The sequence below is a fragment of the Excalfactoria chinensis genome, chromosome 24 (genome assembly GCF_039878825.1).
Source record: "Excalfactoria chinensis isolate bCotChi1 chromosome 24, bCotChi1.hap2, whole genome shotgun sequence".
Classification (NCBI taxonomy): domain Eukaryota; kingdom Metazoa; phylum Chordata; class Aves; order Galliformes; family Phasianidae; genus Excalfactoria; species Excalfactoria chinensis.
Window position 1 is genome coordinate 1,809,012 of NC_092848.1, and position 15,023 is coordinate 1,824,034.

At 60.6% G+C, this 15,023-nt stretch overlaps 2 protein-coding genes across 2 annotated transcripts; one reads left to right on the top strand and one right to left on the bottom strand.

Annotated features, from left to right (window-relative positions):
- Positions 1 to 2,640: 2,640 nt before the first annotated feature.
- Positions 2,641 to 5,177, top strand: DLX4 (distal-less homeobox 4). The gene is made up of 3 exons (XM_072356792.1): positions 2,641 to 2,923; positions 3,991 to 4,184; positions 4,923 to 5,177. The coding sequence occupies exons 1-3, from the start codon at positions 2,641 to 2,643 to the stop codon at positions 5,175 to 5,177; spliced, it is 732 nt and encodes a 243-aa protein (XP_072212893.1).
- Positions 5,178 to 9,712: 4,535 nt separating this feature from the next.
- DLX3 (distal-less homeobox 3) lies at positions 9,713 to 12,992 on the bottom strand. The gene is made up of 3 exons (XM_072356778.1): positions 12,674 to 12,992; positions 11,685 to 11,875; positions 9,713 to 10,039 (listed from the first exon to the last, which is right to left on the bottom strand). Exons 1-3 carry the CDS (start codon positions 12,990 to 12,992, stop codon positions 9,713 to 9,715), a joined length of 837 nt encoding a protein of 278 aa, XP_072212879.1.
- Positions 12,993 to 15,023: the final 2,031 nt, after the last annotated feature.

The following is a 15,023-nucleotide window of genomic DNA, read 5'->3' on the forward strand; positions in this document are numbered from 1 at the left end:
ATTGTCCCCATGTCCCTGTGTTACCCCATCCCTGTGTCACCCTGTCCCCATGTCCTCACGCCCCCATGTCCCAGCCAGGTGTGACATCCCCCCCAGCAAACCCCACCATATCCCCACCCACCCCAACCCTCACCAACGACCCCCAAACACCTCCCCATCCCCATAAGCTTCCTATTGCATCCCCCATCTCCCCCCCCAAGAAAAATACACCCAAAGAAAGGCCCGGGCCAAGCCGGGATCAGCCCAGCGATGCCTTCGGAGGGCTCAGGGCCGGAGGTTCATTAGCGCTGCGTTCGTTAACGCGGCGGCGGGGCAGCATGGCGTGTGGGAGGGCAGACGCCAGGCTGTCTGCTCCCACTCGGTTCGACGTGTTATTAACTTCTCCCCGGGCTGCCGCTCACCCGCAGCTCCTGCGCTTGGCTTCGGGCTTTCCCCGCTCCGCTCCATCTGCAGCGCCGTAATTACAGCTGCTGGGATCTCCCTTTATCTCGGGCGATCTCAGAGGTTTGTTACCTGGCACATGCTCTTCCCCCCCCCCCCCCCCCCTCCTTCCCTGCACTCCTCCCTCCTTACACCCCTTTAATCCTTCCTGCTTTCATCAGCAGCCGCCAGCTACAAACCCCAACTCCGCTCTTCTCCTTTGCAGGATATTCTGGGTTGGGGGAGGAGGGGATTTATGCCCTGTCCCTCATCCCGTGGGACAGCAGAGCAATGGGGACGGCTCTGTGCTCCCCACCACCACCACGCGGGTCCTGACGTGTTGTCAGCACTTCCCAACGCCGACACCGAGGTTTGGAATTGGCCCCGAGCGCGGCTGTGATTTATTTTTTTTAATTGAATCGGAGCTGATTTGATGTATTTGCCTTGGCACCGGCTGCTCCTACAACCCCAAACCCCGCTCAGGCGGTTTGAGCTGCACCTCGAAGCCCCGGTACCAAAGCTGGGGCTGCCCAATGTGCCCCCTGCAGGTGTCGGAGCTATCGGGGATTGCGGGGCTTTGGGGACGTCGGTCTCCGCCCCCATGGGGTTGGGGCAGGTAAGAAACCGAGCGAGGGAAAGTGGAGCAGAGAGCTGCCCGTGAGCCCGCTCTGGATGGACAGACAGACTGCAGGGTTTGGGGGCGCTCCATTGCACAACTGTGGGTGCCCGACCCCAAATCCTGTTTGTGTGAGGGCAGGTTCTGCAGGAGAGGGGAGGGTGGCCTCATGCCCACTGTCCCTTGGTGCTGCCCAATGGGAGACCCCCACCTGGGGGGGACGCATCTGTTCTCCATAGGAACTGGACCCTCATTTGGCATCCCTGCCCAAGTGGGGACTTGGCTCTCCTTCCACCCTAAGCCATATAAAGTTCCAAAACATGCACACAGATGCCAGCACCCAGCACAGGGTGCAGCCGTGCCAGGTGATGGGATGTGAGGCTCTTCTTGTCCCCCAAGGGGTGAAAATGCCACCAAGGTCCCCTTGGCCCAACCTGGCCCTAAAACATCCGAGCAGAGAGGTGGGCACGGCCTATGGGTGCCCTCCATCCTTTGGAGCCCCCACCCATCCAAGGAGCCCACCCTGAGGGCTCAAGTATGGGCCTGATCCCACCTTACCCCTGGGCACTGGATCCAGGTCCACGCTCCATATAGGGACCCCTGAACCTGTGCTAATGGGGGTGTTCTATTGGTCCAGCTGCACTGGGCATGATCCTGAGGTCAGAATGGGGGCGGATGGCAGAAGGCCATTGGAGAATGGGAGGAGGGCAGGAGCTGTTTGGTTCATAGCCTGGGGCAGCAGTGGGGTCCCAGCCTGGGGGTTAGTGAGGAGCTCAGCTATTTATATCGGAGCTGCCGAGTGACTCAGAGCCGTCGCGATGGCGAGATGGAAACATGTTTTGGAGATGGTCTAATGGGAGGGTGGGGATGGGGGACCCTCCCTGCCAGCATCCCCGGCCTCTGCCTGCCACCTCCTCCCAAGCAAAGCCTTCGTGGGGCGGCGCTGAGACCGGTTGCCCTCGTGGCTGATGTGAGCCATCCAGCTCTGTGCCACAACGTCCCCAAACGCATCGCAATGGGGCAGCTGGGTGTCCCCCTGCAACCAGCAGGCACCGAGGCATGAAGTCTCGTGTCCAACCTCTGTCCATCTCTGCACCATCTCCCATCCCTGCTGTGTCCCCATGTCCCCACACTGGTGACTCCAGCTGCTCTTTGTCCCTCCGTGCCCAGGTCCAATGGGTCTCATCCCCTCCCGTGCTGCCAATTCACCTTTTGTTCCCTCTAAGGAGGGGGGCCCCGTGCAAAGCAACGCCCTGCACTGAGGACAAGACCCCCACCCCGGGGAGGTCCAGGACCCAGAGGGAGATCACGGTGTCCTCCTCCCATGGCCACATGTCCCCTCCTGGCCACAGCCGGCTTAGGGGACCCTGCATTGGGAGAGGGCACAGAGGGGATACCCCCGAGGGGGGGGCATCCAGGGGGCTGCCCCTGGAGGGTGGGGGGTGGGAGTGACGTCCCGGGGCGGGGCTCAGGGGGCGGGGCGGGGCGGGCAGGGGATCCCCCGGGCTCGGGGCCGCGTTGCGGCAGCGCGGAGCCCGGCGGGGGGGGCTGCGGGGCGCGGCGCTGCCGGCTCCGAGGGCTGCCCGGCCCGGCCCGGCCCGGCCATGACCATGAGCTCCGTCACCGAGAGCTTATTGGGCTCCGACCCATCCAAAACTTCTTTCCTGGAGCTCGGCCACCCCTCTCCTCCGCACTACCCGCTGCACGGCCTCCACCCCGCCGGCCACCCCCAGCACGACCCGTCGCCTTTCTCCTCCTACAGCCGGCCCGGTTCCTATCCTTATCCCGGCGGTCCCCCCCCACCGCCCCACGGCAGCCCCTACCTGTCCTACCCGCCCCAGCATCCCTCGGCCGGGCTGGCCCACGGCGCCGGGCTGCAGGACGCAGGTAAGGCGGCAGCGGGGGTTCCGGTCCCGGTCCCGATTCCCATCCCGGTTCCTATCGCTGTCCCGTCCCGCTCCATCGAGGCACCGCGGCGCTGCTGCTCCTCGCCCCGCAGCCGTCGGAACAGCTCCGGGACCGCCCGTGGGCAGCGCGGCCGGGCGGGGGGCGTCGGACCTCAGCTGGGGGAGGGTGCCCTAAGGGGGGAAGACACAGCGATGGGTGGGTGCGGGGCTGGGGGAAGCCCACGGGGGGCTGCAGAGCCCCGGCTGCACCGATCCCGCAGCTCCTCCCCCCGGTCCTGCAGCACGCATCCCAATTGCCGTCTGTTTTCCCCCAAAGCTGAAAGGTAACCCCCACCCGAGGGCTCACAGCAGAGGGGTCCCACGCTCCACTGGCTGCAGGGTGGGGGGTGCGGGGCTGTGCACACTCCTGATTCCCAGCGTCTCTCTGAGAGCACAGACTGTGCTGTCATCACCGTCTGCCCCCCGTGTGCCCCATGTACCCTAAAGACCCGCAGATACTCAGAGCCACCACCGGGGTTGGAGGTGGTCCGGGGGTGACACAGAACCCACATTGCTGCCTGGGAGATGGGGCTCTCAGCCACCCCCCATCACCTCGCAGGGCCCTGTGCCCCCCACCGACACACACACACACACCCCTTCACAGTGTGTGCATGCCACAGGGCTGTCACCTTCCTACTGCGGGGACCGAGCAGTATTGAATGAACGGCCCCAATTTCTCCACTTCATTCACTTTTACTCTGAATGAAGCAGAGGCAAATCCCTTTGCAGAGCAACCTCCATACGGGGGGGCAGTGCAGCCCCAGTGATGGAGCACAGCAGGGGCAGCGTTAACAGAATGGCCCCAAGGAACAACGCAGCCCCCATTGATGGGGCAGGGCAGCCCCCAGGGACAGCCCAGCCCCCAGTGCCATTGCAGCCCCCACTGACCCCAAGGACAGCGCAGACCCCATTAACAGCGCAGCTCCCATTGACAGCTCAGCCCTCGGGGGCAGCACATCCACAGCGCTGCGGTTCCATCCTGACTCTCCTCTCTTCTCCCTCCCCAAGAGCCCATCAAGCCTCCACCGGTGGCCAACGGCGAGCTGCGCCTCAACGGCAAGGGGAAGAAGCTGCGTAAACCGCGCACCATCTACTCCAGCCTGCAGCTGCAGGCTCTCAACCAGCGCTTCCAGCAGACCCAATACCTGGCACTGCCCGAGCGAGCCGAGCTGGCGGCCCAGCTGGGGCTCACCCAGACCCAGGTAAGGCTGAACCCTCCGACCCCAACACCCAGAGCCTCCCCATGGAGGGACGTGTGTGGCGCACGCACGGATTGAGTCCGGATCGGGGCGCGTTGGAGCCGTGCCGCACAGCCGGCGCCGTTGGGGCCCTGCGGGTGGGATTTGGGGTGCCCCTGCTCGCACCTCCCAGAGGCAGAGGGACTTTCCCAGCCCTGGAGCCTGGCTGCTGGCCCAGCCGTGCCCGGTGTTGGGCGGCCCCGCGCCGCGGGACGGGGTGAGTGGGTTTTTGAAGGCGATGGGGAGAGACAGGCAGGCGGCAGCGGTGCAGCCCGGAGCCAGGGGCGAAGAGAGCTCATAAAGACGGGGAAGAGGAGACAAGTGGGAACCTGCCGGCAGCGCGGGGGGGACCGTGGGGAGGAATGAGTGGGGCCACCACCCCGAGCACAGCGCAGCAGAGCGCTGAGAGCCCCACCGCGCCGCGCCCCAGCAGCGCTGCAGTGCCCAGGTTGGGCTGGAGGGGTCACAGCCGGGGGGGGACACGTGGGGACGCAGAGGGCTGGAGGCTCTGGAGTTGCTGTCTGCTCTCCCCTTATCTTCTTCTCCTCCAGCTCCCCGTAGTGGATTCTCTAGTGGCTCGCATAGGGTTGGGTTCATCTCATGGACCCTAGGTGGGGGGATGCAACACCTGGGGGGGGGTGGGATGCTGCCAACCTGTGCCACCCTCCCCACATCTCTGCTCACCCCCACTCTCACCCGCAGGTCAAGATCTGGTTCCAGAACAAGCGCTCCAAGTACAAGAAGATCATGAAGCAGGGCTCGAGTGCACCCGATGGGGAGCAGCACCTGCACTCCTCCTCCTCGTTGTCCCCCTGCTCCCCCAGCATCCCCCCACTCTGGGACATCCCTGTGCCCGGCAAAGGGCCCCCACTGCCCCCCAACAACTACATCAGCAGCTTTGGAGCCTGGTACCAGCCACACCAGCAGGACTCCGTGCCTCGTGGTCCCATGATGTGACACCACTTCGGCTGCAGCACCCAGCAGCTCCAGGAGGGTCAGCAAGGGGAGGAACATGCTGCTGAGCCCTGAGGGGTGATGCCATGGGGGACCCCAAGGATGAAGAAGAGGAGGAGGAAGGTGACTGCTGTCTGCAAGGACCCGCATTGAGGGTTGAAGTGAGATGCCCCCAGCACAGAGCCCTGGTACGGGCAGGACAGGACCAGCTGCAGCCCCGGTCCATGGGCACAGAGGGGTTGGAGGAGTCCCTGGACCCACAGCCTTCCGGACCTGGCTTTATTTATAAGCACTGCCTGTGAAGCTATGTGCCCCCTGTTATAAATAGGCTGTACAATTGTAAAGTAAAGACTGCTCCTCTGTACCTGCTGCCACGTGCTGAGGGTCTCCATGAGCTGGGGAGGATGCTCTTATAGGGTGGGGGCATCCAAGCAGGGGCCAGGTACCCCCAGACCCCCCCAACCCAACATCTGTGTAGGACCCACCACTGTTTTCAGCCCTGCCACTATTTTCAGACCCACTGCTCCCAAATGGAAGCACAATTACAGTAATTGTGGAGCTGGGCTCCTCAGTGAGGGGCTTCTCACCACCTCCTCGGGGTAACGAGGGGCAATTTGCAGCTATTGAAGATGTCTTCCTTAATAGGGGTGGGAAAGGGGGGGGTTTGAGGACCCCTGGTCTCAGCAATGCTGCACAGCACCAGCGCTCTGTGTGTCCCCACCTGCATGCAGCCCAGTAGTGCTGTGTTCCCTCTGCTGTAATGTGTTGTGCTCAGGTCGTGCTGCTGCAGAGAAGGGAATGGGGCTTTGCAGCCTGGATTGGGGGGGGGGGAGGGCTGGGGGGCTTTGCTGCCCCTTTCTGCTGCACCAGAACCCATTTCCTGCTCTGTGCATGGAGAAGGGCAGCACCCCCAGCACTGCCCTGCTGCATCTTGCTCTAAGCTCCTCTCAATGGGCCGGGTGCATCCTCTGTGGGGCTGGGGGCCTTCAGACAGCCTGCTGCAGTCGGGATTAACCCAAAGAAGGGGGAGGAAATCCCCTCTGTTTGTCCTTCCCCAAGACCTGTTAGTGCCCCCCTCCCTCCCTCCCCCACCATTGGCTCTCTGTGCAGTGTCAGAGCAGCTTTGGGCACCGCACACTGCGTCCCCTTCCCATCCCCATCACAGTGGGGTGCACAGTGAGCCAACACGTCCCCTTCCATCCCATAACCCAACCCAATGGCCAATGCCACCTCCACCCCACACACATGGCTCAGCCCAGTGCCAGCACCGTGCTGGGTGGGGGCAGCGGGTGATGCAACACGAGCGGCTGCAGCGGTGTGTTGCAATGGGGCAGGGAGCACCTGGGGGGGGGTGGTTTGGGGGGGTTGCATGCTGGGGCTTGTGTAGGGACATCAATGGGTGCATGACAGCTTGTATCTGTGGGGGGTGGGAGTTGTGTTCCCACCCTCCCTGTGCCCCCTCTGTGGGGTTGTGATGCTGAAGGGGGGGGTGGAAGGGGGGGAAAGCAGCCCGATGTCCCCCCCCCCCCCTCAGCCCCACAGGGATCCTCCAGGACAGAGCAGTGGGGCAGGAGGGACCACAGCAGCACAGCATCTCTGTGTGCACCCACCAGTCCAAGGAGGGGGGCAGGGGGGAGCTCAGCACCAGGCAGGGATGTGGCCAGCATTTATATAACCAAACAGAGATGCCATCTTTCCTCTTACTTTCTTCTCTTCTCAATTAAACCAAACGCCAACAAAACACCCCAAAGCACCCACAGCTCCCAGCAGGCTGCTCCCTCCCCCCCACAACCCCCCCCTCCTGGCAGCCTCCCCCCCCACCCCCCTCCTTCCCCATCCCCCCCCTCACCCTCCCAATGCAGCTCCGTGTCTCCAGCATGTCTGCCCGCTGCACACACAGCCCCAACCCAACCCCAACCCCAACCCTACACTAAGCGCTGGGGGCCGGGAGCTGGCAGCTCCCCTTAACCCTTTGCAGGCATTGGGGTGCTGTTTGGGGATGGATATGGGGAGGGGGGGGTGAGGATGGGGTGTGTTTGGGGTGTCCCCATTGGCCCCATGTGTATTGTAGGACAGCAGTGGGTGGTGGCCAACAGGCAGAGAAATGCTGGGGTGTGGGTGGGGGGGGACCCCATTATTGGGGGGGGGTCCCAGAATGCATTTGGGGTTTGTTCCACAAAGCAGAATGGGGCACAGCCAGGTTGGAATGCACTCACACTGAGCAGCAATTCAATTCAACCCCCCCCCCCCCCCTCCCTATCCAGTTCCATCCCCACAAACCAACGCTATCAAAGAGAGATGTCTATACCCACCCACCCTCCCCAAATCCCCCTCCAACAATACAGAGCCCACCACCCCAAACACAGCGGTGGGACACCCTCAGTAACTCCCAAAGCACTTTTATTCCAAGCACCACCTCAGCTCCCCCCATCCCCATCCCCATCCCATCCCATCCCATCCCATCCCATCCCATCCCATCCCATCCCATCCCATCCCATCCCATCCCATCCCATCTCCATCTCCATCCCCATCCCCAACTCCATCCCCATCCCCATCCCATCCCATCCCCATCCCATCTCCATCTCCATCTCCATCTCCATCCCCATCCCCATCTCCATCCCCATCCCATCCCCATCCCATCCCCATCCCATCCCATCCCCATCCCATCCCATCCCATCCCATCCCATCCCATCCCCATCCCCATCCCCATCTCATCCCATCCCATCCCCATCCCCATCCCATCCCCATCCCCATCCCCATCCCATCCCATCCCCATCCCCATCCCCATCTCCATCCCCATTCCATCCCCATCCCCACCCCATAAAGCAGCAGCAGACCCCATACCCACAGGGAAGGAGCACAGCGGAGCACTTTGGGTTCGATCAGCTTTATACAAATGAACCTTATGTACACTCTGACCTCCCCTCCCTCCCCCTCCCCGCACACCCCTATATATATATATAAGGCAACATAAATAAGGTCCTGGGGGCTGTACAACGCAGAGGGACACATCTTTAAAACGGCGCTTTGTCCTACAAAAATAGCCCGGCTCTCTTAAAAAATAGTCAAAGTTTGGGTTTTTTTTTTTAGGGGTTTTTTGGGAGGGGTTTTGGGGGGGTCTTTTTAGTGTGTGTTGAATGCCTGGTGGGGTTTAACCTATAAAGCAACACCTTCCTCTTCACTGTTAGCTTCAATGACACCCGTTGGAGGCACAGATGCCTTGCACAGTTTATCTCCCAACAATAACTTAAGCTGTTTCCAAACTGGTTTTAAATATTAAAACACTTTTTTTTCCCCTTTTATTTTTCCCCCTTTTTTTTCTTCTTTGTTAATTATTATTATTATTTTTAATTGTTAAATAACCCCGTTGTCGTCTGAGCGTCGTCCCCAGGGTTGGGGTCCCTGTGAAGCTGCCTGTGGCCCATTGGAGCATCTCCAGCCCCATAGAACATCCACAGCCCCATAGAGATCCCACAGCCCTGTGGAGAACCCATGGAGAGCCCATGGTCCAATAGAGCTCCCATGGCCCCATAGAGAACTTAAGACCCCATGGAGAACCCACAGCCCCATGAAGGATCCATGGACAACCCATGGTCCAATGGAGTACCCACAGCCCCATGAGGAACCCATGGCCCCATGGAGAACCCACAGCCCCATGAGGAACCCATGGAGAACCCATGGTCCCATGGAGTACCCACAGCTCTATGGACAACCCACAGCCCCATTGAGAACCCATGGTCCCATGGAGTACCCACAGCCCCATGAAGAACCCATGGCTCCATGGAGAATCTGTGGTCCCATGGAGCACCCACAGCCCCATGGAGCACCCACAGCCCCATGGAGAACCCACGGGGAGCCCACGGCCTCACAGAGACCCCATGGTCCCATAGAGCACCTACAGCCTCATGAAGAACCCATTGTACCATGGAAAAACCTATGGAGAACCCACAACCCCACGGAGAACCCATGGAGCACCCAAAGCCCCACAGAGGACCCACGGCACCATGGAACACCCACAGCCCTACGGCGCACCCAAACCCCACAGAGAACCCACACCCCATAGAGCACCCATAGTCCACAGACCGCTCTTGGTCCCTGCATGGCACTGGATTTTATGTGCCATGAGGGTGAGGGGTGTCCCCTGCTCCAGGTGGGGATGGCACCCTGCTTCGGTCTTCATGTCTCCATCCCACACAGCGTCCCACAGGCTCCACAGGGACCCCAAGGTGGGGTGACAGTCACCCAAACGTCTCTCCTGTGGGGACACAGCTGGTGGGGAGGGGGGGATGGATGCAGCTGTTGGGGGGTGGGCGGTGTTGCCCCCTGGGCGCAGAGCTCACAGAGTTCAACCCTTTGCAGTCCTGTTGTTCCTGAGATGAGCTGGGAGAGGATATAGAGGTGGATAATATAGGGGTGCGTGTACCGGAAGAGTTGAAAAAAAATAATAATAATAATCGATTTTAGGGCTAAAAAGGGGTGGGGGGGGGGATAGAAAGGGAAGAAGAGAAGTCCTGCACTGTCTCTGCTGCCCCATACGGTTAGTAGACGGCACCCGGGTTGGGGGGCGGCCCCGGCGAGGTGTGATGCATGGTGGTGGGCGGCTGGTGGGGGGCAGTGAGGCTCTGCGGGTGGTACCAGGGGCTGTGATCCTCCAGGAAGGCGGGTGAGGGGCTGTAAGGCAATGGCTGTGGGATGGGGGTCCGTCCCGGCGCGCTGCCGTGCGAGGCACTGTCCCATACGGCGGGTGATGGTGGGGAGTTGCAGGCCATGGAGTCGCTGTTGTTGGGGCTGTGCTCCAATGGCACCTCGCCGTTCTTGTAGAGCTTCTTGAACTTGGAGCGGCGGTTCTGGAACCAGATCTTCACCTGGAAGGGGGAGGGATAGGGTGAGGGGATGGTGGATGGAGCAGTGGATGGGGTGGGTCTGAGGGATGTGGGGTGCAGGGAACGGTGGTGTGGGGTGGTGGGAACCCAGCACAGCACTGGGAGTCACACACAATATGGGTGTCATGGAGACTCCAGACCCCATGGGAAGCCACCTATGATATGGGAGTCATGGAGACCCCAGACCCCATGGGAAGCCAACTGTGATATGGGAGTCATAGGGACCCCAGACCCTATGGGAAGCCAACTATGATATGGGAGTCATAGGGACCCCGAAGCCCATGGGAAGCCACCTGTGATGTGGGTGCTGTGAGGGCCCAGCTGACACCGTGAGCCATAAAGGAGGTCAGTCCTGCTGTTTGTGTCATGGGGACACGCTGATGGAAGCCCCCCCATGATCCAGGTGCTGTGGGGACCCCCGGCACACCACGCACCATGGGAAGTCAGTGCTGCTAATTGTGTTTTGGACACCCCAAACACACCATATATAGCAGGGGGAAGGGACTTAGAGAATCAGTGTTGTAGGGACCCCAAAGGCAACAGGGAAGTCAACACAGAGAGGGGAATTCAGCTGTAAGGTGGGTATTTGGGGGGTACACAACGCACTGCACGCTGGAGAGCCCATGTTAAGGGGTCCGTGGGTGCTATGGGGCCAGCACTGAATGTCAGCCACCCTATATATGGGCTCTATATGGGGTCCTTGGGTAGCGCCTCCAAGCCATACGGGTGTTGCGTGAAGCCATCGCACCACGCATCACGGGACACCAAGCCGGCACGTCGGGAGCGTCCCAAGGTTGGGTGAGGCTGTTGAGCCTTTGGGGACGGGGCGCTGGGAGTGGCAGATGTCACCCAAACAGGATGTCCCTTCTGGGTGACGCGCTCCGTCAGCCCTTTGCAGAGCTGTCCCCGATTGCTTCATCATTGCCCAAGGGAGGAGGAGGAAGGTTGTGTGTGTGTGTGTGTGTTGTTGGGGAGCGCCCAGCCAAGGGCGGCACAAGGGCGCCGGCGCCGGCCTGCAGGCAGGGAGGGCACAGGGATGGGATGGGGCGGGTTATGGGGCGGCTGTCACGCCAACGAGGTCGGGTTTGTCCCCCCATGATAGGAAAGCCCCGTAAAGCAAAAGCTTTGGGTCCTAAAAGCTTTTGGGAGGAAGATCTGGAAGCGTGGGGAAGGAGAAAGTCATCTTGGTGGAGATCAACCTGACGGCGGCAGCCCCTCAATGAGATCCCGAATGTCCCTGATTTGTATTGCTGGGAATGGGAAGCCCATTGAGGGGGAATGGGGCTGGGGGTGATGGAGATGGGGTGGGGGAGAGCAACACCCACAGCCCACAGCCCACCCGCAGCACTCGGTCCATGTGGGTGCTGAGAGGGAAGGGGTAAAGCCCCACATCCCCACACTTAGGGGCACAGCTTGTGGATCAGCTCTGCACAGGGGAACCCGCAGCTCCCTGCACCCTACAAGTGGGGGTTTGCCCACCCCAGAGCTCCCCACATCCCCCCAAACACTCCCAGCTCCCACCCAAAGGACACCCCGAACTGAGCCGCGCCGACCCCAACCTGGATTCAGGTCTCACAATGCAGCCCCAACCCCAACCCCGCTGCCCCCCAAGTGAGTTCAGCCCTACCTGGGTCTGGGTGAGCCCCAGTTGTGCCGCCAGCTCGGCTCGTTCGGGCAGTGCCAGGTATTGGGCTTTCTGGAAGCGGCGCTGCAGGGCGGCCAGTTGGTAACTGGAGTAGATGGTTCGGGGTTTGCGGATCTTCTTGGGTTTCCCGTTGACCATCCGCACCTCGGGCTCCGGCTCTTCCTTCACCGACACTGAACACAGAGCAGGAGGGTGAAGATGGGGCCAACAAAGGGTCCCCACGCAGCCCCCAACCCCACAGAACACTGGGTCACCCCACTGTGCAGCACCAAAGCGGGGCAGATCCAGCCCTAAACCTTTCTTGGGGAGAGATCGTTTGGGATCCCTATGGAAACACATTGGGACTTGCTACATTGGGATCCCTATGACGATATATTGGGATTCCTATAGCAGTATATTGGGGTTCCTATAGCAATACATTGGGTTTCCTATAGCAATACATTGGGTTTCCTATAGCACTATATTGGGGTTCCTATAGCACTATATTGGGGTTCTATAGCACTATATTGGGGTTCCTATAGCAATACACTGGGACTCCCATAGCAATACATTGGGACTCCCATAGCAATACATTGGGACTCCCATAGCAATACATTGGGATTCCCTATGAGGATGCATTGGGAACCCTACAAAGATACACCGGGATCCCTATGGAAATACATAGGGATCCCTATGGAAACACATTGGGATCGCTACAAAAACACATTGGGATCATCACGACAACACACTGGGAACCCTACAACGACAAGCAGTTGGGATCTCTACGCCAATCCCTATAAGAATACATTGGGATTCCCTACAAAAAACATACAGCAAGAAGTTAGGAGCCCATTAGCAATACATCGGGATCCCTATTATGACCCATTGGGGTCCCTATGATCCAACGAGCCCCCAACCACCATCCCTAAGTTCTTGTAGGGAGTTTGAAGGGGGGGAGGTCACTGCAGTGGGGACCCAGCAGAGCCCCATACCTGCATCCTGCGCCGGGAGCTGCTGGTCCCTGAAGTGTCCGTATTGCCGATAGGACGGGCTGTAGGAATAGTCGGATTTAGGGGAATAGGTTCCTCCGGCCCCGATGGCATTGAGGTTGAATTGAGGGTAAGGGTAGTGAGCGACGGGTTGCCCGTAGGATTGAGCGGGATAATAGTCGTGTTGGCCGCTGTAATAACCCAGATCGGTGACGGAAGATTCGGGCAGAGTCGGGGAGTCCTTGGAGGAAGCGTGGCAGCTTAAAGAGCCCGACAGGTCGGTGAGGATGCTGGTCAGCTTCTTGTCGAAGGAGCCGCTCATCGCTGCCGCTCGGGGGGGGGGGGCTGCAGCCCGACCGGGACCCCCCGTTACCCCACAACGTACGTATCCCGATCTGCTCCTGTTGAGAGGCGACTCAAGAGTGTGTGCCCAGAGCTGCGGGCGGCCCTGCTCCAAAGCCTTTAATTAGGGAGCGGGGCAGGGTGGGTGCGCATTCCTATTGGCTCCAGAAATATTGCCTGGGAGGCAAAACAGGCTCCTGCCTCCTGCTTTGGGGTTTGGCTTCTCTTCTTCTTCTTCTTCTTTTTTTTTCTCTCTTTGCCTTCCTTCCCTCCTTCAAGAAACAACAAAGAGTGGGTGAAGGGGAGACCGAAGGGATGGGAGCGTGCGGTTGCTGGGTCTCTTTGCACTGGGGTTGGGGGTCCCAGTGAGAAAAGAGTTGGGGTCAGGGATGGGGCGCCCTCCCCCCCTCTCCCATTAGTTCCCCCCTCTCCCATTAGTTCCCAGTGTTCTCCTCCATCCACAGAGCTCAGGGTGAACCCCCCCCCCCCCATACTCCACAACTTGCCACCCCTCCCCCCAACACGCTGCACTCCTCTCCCAGCCCTGAACAACGCACTGCCCTGAGAGCCCCCCCCCCCCCATCAGGCCCCAAAACAGCAGTGAGGAGATAGAGGAGGACATGGGGAGGGGGCTGTATTTTGGTGGAGGGCGGTGGGATTCTCCCCCATGCTGGCAGGTCCTTGGCCCTGAGAGGTGCTGGGGGGGCAGATGTGTGAGCCCGGCTGCGGCTTCTGGGGGGTTAAAAGAAACATTGGAGTGTATGACCCCCCCCTGCAAGCCCCCCCAGCCGTGCCATCCCACCACAGGGCGGTGCGGTGCAATGGCGCCACCTGGTGGTCGTTGTGGGATACTGCAAGTGTAGCGATACGAGGGTTCGAATCCCGGTATGGGGATGGGGATGGGATGGGGATGGGATGGGATGGGATGGGATGGGATGGGATGGATGGGATGGGATGGGATGGGATGGGATGGGATGGGATGGGATGGGATGGGATGGGGATGAGATGGGATGGGATGAGGATGGGGATGGGATGGGATGGGGATGGGATGGGGATGGGGATGGGATGGGATGGGGATGGGATGGGATGGGATGGGATGGTATGGTATGGTATGGTATGGTATGGGATGGGATGGGATGGGATGGGATGGGATGGGATGGGATGGGATGGGATGGGATGGGATGGGATGAGGATGAGGATGGGAATCCCATGGCTCTGTTTCGGAGGGCACAGCCAGCCATGGAGATACAGGTGTGACCCAGACACTGCACGAAGCCCGGGCTCATCTCCCCACATGGGAACTGCAATTGGAGCTGGGAGCATTAATTCAGTGAGGACAGAGCTGCCTGGGTGCGGCCCAGCCCCGCCGTCTGCCCTCCCCGGGGGTTCCCAAGGACCTGAGGAGCCGCTGGGACACCCCCAGGTCCGGTCCTGTCCGTCGGTCCGGCCGGTGGGGCCGGGTGCCGCTGAGGGATGGATTCTGCAGCAGGAAAAGCTGGTCCGGGAGCTGCGTGTATTTGTAGTGCTGAACCAGTTTGGGACTGGGACGTACTGGTGCCTGTGACCGGGTTGAAGCTCATTAATGAGGAGCCCGTGGGATGGGGGGGGTCCGGTTTGGGTCCAGTTGGGCACCCGGGGGGTCTGTGCAGAATGTGTGTGGTGGGGGGGGGTCCCTGGAGCAGCTCCTCTGGAATCCAAACCCAAAATGCCCCCTGTGCCCCCCAGCTCCCCCCCCAGCCTGTGCCCCGTTTAGAAAACGCCTCCTCCCCTTCCCCCCCCACCCCATCACAGCAGTGCCCACTAGAGACAACCCCACCCCCCCGTGTCCTCACGAGTCCCCTCGTGTCCCCACCGCTATCTCAGACCTAGGAGGGGAGGGGGGGGGGAAATGTATGAGGGGGCGGGTCGTCCCTATCTAACCCTAACATCCCCCCCACCCCAAAACGGGAGCATCCTTTATCAGATGGCGCCATCTAGTGGCGCTTCGAGGAATTACATCCCCAAACACCCA